The 5,012-nt window shown below is 32.7% G+C and overlaps 1 protein-coding gene across 1 annotated transcript in view; it reads left to right on the plus strand.

The window, feature by feature from the left end:
* The window catches only part of AVL9 (AVL9 homolog (S. cerevisiase)), a 36,384-nt gene that overhangs the window by 12,184 nt on the left and 19,188 nt on the right, over window positions 1-5,012 (plus strand). The window contains exons 4-7 of the mRNA XM_004677143.2: window positions 1,118-1,207; window positions 1,923-1,989; window positions 3,266-3,306; window positions 4,038-4,076. Of these exons, the coding sequence (XP_004677200.1) occupies window positions 1,118-1,207; window positions 1,923-1,989; window positions 3,266-3,306; window positions 4,038-4,076 (237 nt within the window). The remainder of the gene's footprint in view (window positions 1-1,117; window positions 1,208-1,922; window positions 1,990-3,265; window positions 3,307-4,037; window positions 4,077-5,012) is intronic.

A 5,012-nucleotide genomic window follows, 5' to 3' on the forward strand; every position in this document is an offset into this window, starting at 1 on the left:
ATAATACAGTATTGGTTTCTGCATACTTAAAATGACATAGAAACCATCTAGACTACTAACACATTAAAAGTAAAAAGATGGAAATTTTAGAAGAAACTCTAAAATCAGAGAAAAAAGGAATAACTTCATTCAAATATACAAAAGAATACTATGATAGATGACAGAGCACTGATTGTTCTCAGCATCCACAGAGCACTAAAAGTAAACTTACATTTAGCTATTAATGTTCAGTTAGATATAAGAAGACACTGCTATAAGGTTGACTAAATGTTATTAAACACAAGCCAGCAGAACAATGCAGAATTAAGTTTTAAATCATACTATAATGTTAGCTAGCATTTATTTGCTTCCTAAGTGCTTGATACTCTACCAAATGTTTTTACTTGTTTTTTAATGCTGACAACCACATAAAATAGACTTTCTTTGTTAGTGGTTAAAGTGTAGATATACATGGTAGAATATTATATGGCTACTAAAAAAGATAATCTCTTGCCATTTGCAAAAACATGAATTCAACCAGAGGGGATTATGCTAAGTGAAATAAGGCTGAAGGACAAAGACAAGTACCTAATGGTTTCACTCAGGTGAAATATGGAAAAACAAGCAAGACAAGTAGCAAAGCCTAGAAATATGACTAAAATTGAAGCTATTGGGGGGGTTAGGGTGGGTAAGAGTAGTATAGAGAGGGCCCAGTGGACTATGGTAGATAGCTATGGGTGCCCTGGTGGTGAGTGTGACATGTATCTGAAGAGGTATTATACACCAGTATTACTTCATTTTTTTTTTACAAAGTGCTGTCTTTTCACATTCCTGTGTTCACATCAGCTAGCAGATGTGGAGAGGGTAAGTGCCCAGAGTTTTATAGCTGAGTGATAGAGCAGACTCAGGAGGTCTGAGCCCACACTTTCAATCACTATATTTGTGAGAATGTAGGCCACTTTACAACTTAGGCCAAAGAATTAGAACAGGCTACTCAACGACTTCCAGTTATGAATGTTAAGGTACTAATATTGATAGTGACCTTGTTCTCCCTGTTCTCTTCAAGTTAAAAAGTTATAGGATGTTTTTTACCATTGCCTAATGGCGATTTCTTTCTTTTTTTTTTTTTTCCTTTAAGCCTCTCTATGGCTTACTTCAAGCAAAACTTCAACTCATTACACATGCATACTTTGAAGAGAAGGATTTCTCCCAAATTTCCATTCTAAAGGTAACTTTATGCCCTTCAATAGATGTGTCAGGTAGAAACAGATATATGAAGCAAGTAAATCTTAACCAGTAATTCTGTAAAGGATAATTACTTATCAATTTAAGAAAGATATTCTTTTTTTTTTTTAGTATAATAGTTTTGGTTAGGGATATGCCCAAATTATGTATAATTATACTTACTATATTTAACCAAAGTTTTTTTTATTAGATACAGAAAGTAACTGTAAGATCATTGTTTCTCTGAATAGATAATAAACCTTTTGCTATGGCATTGCTTCCCTAAATTTGTTTATCTTGTTAATAAACTATATGTTATGTTGATGCGTATATATCTGACTTCTGGTTCCTAATTAACATAGCAAAAAAACAAGAGTGACAACCATTTGTAAAGGTGTTTCTTCAAGGCTGCCATGAACATATAGAACATGGCTCTCTCCTGGATTTTAATGTAAGGCAGACAGTTAGGTATTTAGCAAGGATATAGAGGGAATTTGTCTTAGGAATCTATATCACCTGTTTATGAGCCAAGATCTAAAATGTACAGGAAGAGGAGGAAGAAATTTTGAAAAGTGGGAGTTCAGAGAAACCTCAGTTTCTAAATTTAGAGTCTGACTAAACTGGCTTAATTAAAGAATCCAGCTTTTTCTTGATTATTATAGTTCTAATTCATTGTCTAAAATTATAGCAAAGTGCTCTAATCTGAATATACTTTTTAGGAGCTTTATGAACATATGAATAGTTCCTTGGGAGGAACTTCATTAGAAGGATCACAAGTGTATCTTGGTAAGTAACATTTTTTTTTGCAAGTCAGAAGTGCCCTCATTTCTTTTTGTTTAGCAAATTGAATTGCATTAAAATATCATGATCAGAATGACATTTCTGTATGGGGTCGTCATTCTTCAACATGTGATGCTGCTTCTTCCTTAAATAACTACTTAGCTAGTATTTATAGCAAGAATTATTATAATACTTGAGCCAGTATTTACAACCACTGTCGTGCAAAGTAAATGTCTTCTTTGGAATAGTAATGGAAACGTCTTCTTTTCCTTATATTAATGCTTTGTCCTAACTACCAAAATATCCATTGTTGTTCAGGGTACTCAGTGAATATCCTAATTAAAAGAAGCTCTTATCATATGGTGATTTATGCTCCTTTCCATAAATCAAAGTTACCAAACTGGTAGTTGACTTTGCAACCTTGTAATGTAATGTAACCTTGTAATATAATGTAAGTTAGTTACAGAAATCCTATTCTGTGAACATGTTTTTCTTTATATTATGTTTTCCTCATCCTATGGCAGGTGGTCAGAAAAGACTGTAATTGAGAAATAATAGCATATGGAGTGTAATGACTGAAACCATGCACTTTTTTTTTTTTTTTAAATTTTGCTTACTTGTTTATATTCAGTGATCATTGATTTCCAGCACTGTATACACTGTATATGATGGAGGGGAATAGGTTCACTCCTCAGATGCATCACATACCCACCACCAAAGCATCCATTGACCATTGCGCCCTTCCACACATTGTTCCCGCCTTTCTTCTTCCTCCCTCTATAGCAGCTTCAGTTTTGCAGTCATGTTTCTAGGGTTTGTTTAAATGATTGACTGCTCTTATAATATCGGCCTAGTAATTTTTAAACGTGTATAATTTATGTTTGTAGAATGGGGAGAAGGTGTTAGTGTTGCACTGACTGTAATAGCCACTAGCCATATGTGACTTTTACATTTAGAGTAGAATTAATAAAATTTAATTTTGTCAGTTTGACAGTAACAGTTGCCACATTTCAAGTGTTCAGTGACCACATGTAACCATGGTATCTAGCAACTCAGATTGAGAATGTTTTACATCATTGCAGAGAGTTCTATTGGACTGTTAATAGAGAAACAGTGATGCCCTAAATTCTAAGTATGCGTGTACATCATTAAATATTGCATAAATATTTTGATAGTTGTATATTCCCTTTTTTTTTTAACCTTTGTTATAGAGGGGGAAAAAATTCCCTTGACAAAAACAGTGACTTATAATCATAGATTAACTTTTTTGTCAACACTATAGGTCTCTCTCCTCGAGATCTTGTGCTTCATTTTCGACATAAGGTATGATACTTCATTTTAGTTGATGATGTCCTAAATTTGTGTTCATTTATGAAAACTCCGTGTGCTACGTGGTGTAATGCAAATGGTGGCATCACTGTGTTTTGGTTCTAAGACAGCTCTGACAATACAATATTGAAAGTGGTGGTAATGCTTATGTGTTAGAAAATTCTAAAAGGATACTAACATTTCTGTGCAGAACAGGAACCTTTTCTCTGTCATCTTTGCGATTTCAGATAGCATGAAATAAGAGTGAAAAGAATCATGTTTTAGTCTTGCACAATGTTTTATATGTTGTCCTGAAAATGGGAACATTTCTAGAAAACATCTACACTTAGGTCTTCTACTCTCAATTATTAAAGAATATGTTGACAGGTCTTACATATGTTGATCATGCATTTAACAGATATTAGTTAGTATCTTTGTGAATGCCCACACATCCAGAAATTAATGACTAGTTTCAGCTTTTCCTTAAGGAGTTTGTAAATATTTCGAACAAAACTGAATTTACTCCTTCCAGAAAACATAATTTATAAGAGATTTAAGTGGTTCTTATACCTTTTAGAGGACTTAAGTATTTGATTTCTCAGTGTAAGTTCATCACTTTCACTGTCCTGTTAAAGAACTATAATTATTTAATATTGATTAAATGATACATGAGTGTGTTGGCGGTAAAGGCAAATAAATAATGTAATTGAGTTTCTCATTTTAATAATTTTTTTTTTCTTCTTCAGGTCTTAATTCTGTTCAAACTTATTCTTCTTGAAAAAAAGGTGAGATTTGAAGGAATAGAATATTAATATTTTTCGACTTCTTAAAGACTGAATAAAATTATTCATTGTGCCACTGGCCCCGCATGACTGAATAAAATTAAAGATAGTGATAAAGGGTAAAGACTTCTTGTCAAATTATGTTGAGCTGAAGTACTTGTTCTTGTTCATTATCTTAGAAGCATAAATTTGTGCAGTCTTTCTGGAGGCACTTTGACAGTGGATTTAATTACCAGAATGATTTTAATTGTAGGAAATAGAAAACTCAATTTAAATTGACTAAAAGAATAAAGAAATGTATTAGCTCACTTCAGATTTAAGCGTTTGTCACCAGATGGTTCAACAGTACAAGTAAGTACCTGGATTTTTTTCCCCATCTCTTTGCATCACAGTCCACAGTGCTATCGACAGCTTTATCTAGATTCTAGTTTCTCTTATTGGATAGGATAGCTGCTAGTTGGGCTATATACATTCTCAGTTTTAACTGGTCATGGAGATAATATGTCTTCCCAAACTATTTAATAAAATAACTTCCCTTCAGTTTATTTTTGGCCTATCTTCCCATATGACTTCTCCAAACCGATAATCGTTTATCAAAAAATGACTGGCTTAACTGTTAAAATATCTAATTCTCATGAATATAATAACACATTAAAATTGGTATTTTTTAAAATGAAGAAAAAAATGATTGGCTTAAACTTGGGTTCACACTACTCCATTTTTTTACTTTTTCTGTTTGAATATGAAAGAAATACTCATTGCAGAAAACCAGAATACAGAAAAGCATCTCCTTAAAGAAAAAGTAGATATACTTATGATATTGGGGTTCTGGGCTTGATATAAAAGTAGCTTGGGACACTTTGTTTTTGCTTTACATACCATGAGACATCTTCACAGCAACAAAAGAGAACAGCCCCATAATCTTTTTTTTTTTTTTTT

Source organism: Condylura cristata, unplaced genomic scaffold (genome assembly GCF_000260355.1).
Source record: "Condylura cristata isolate star-nosed mole 26May11 unplaced genomic scaffold, ConCri1.0 scaffold00005, whole genome shotgun sequence".
Lineage (NCBI taxonomy): Eukaryota > Metazoa > Chordata > Mammalia > Eulipotyphla > Talpidae > Condylura > Condylura cristata.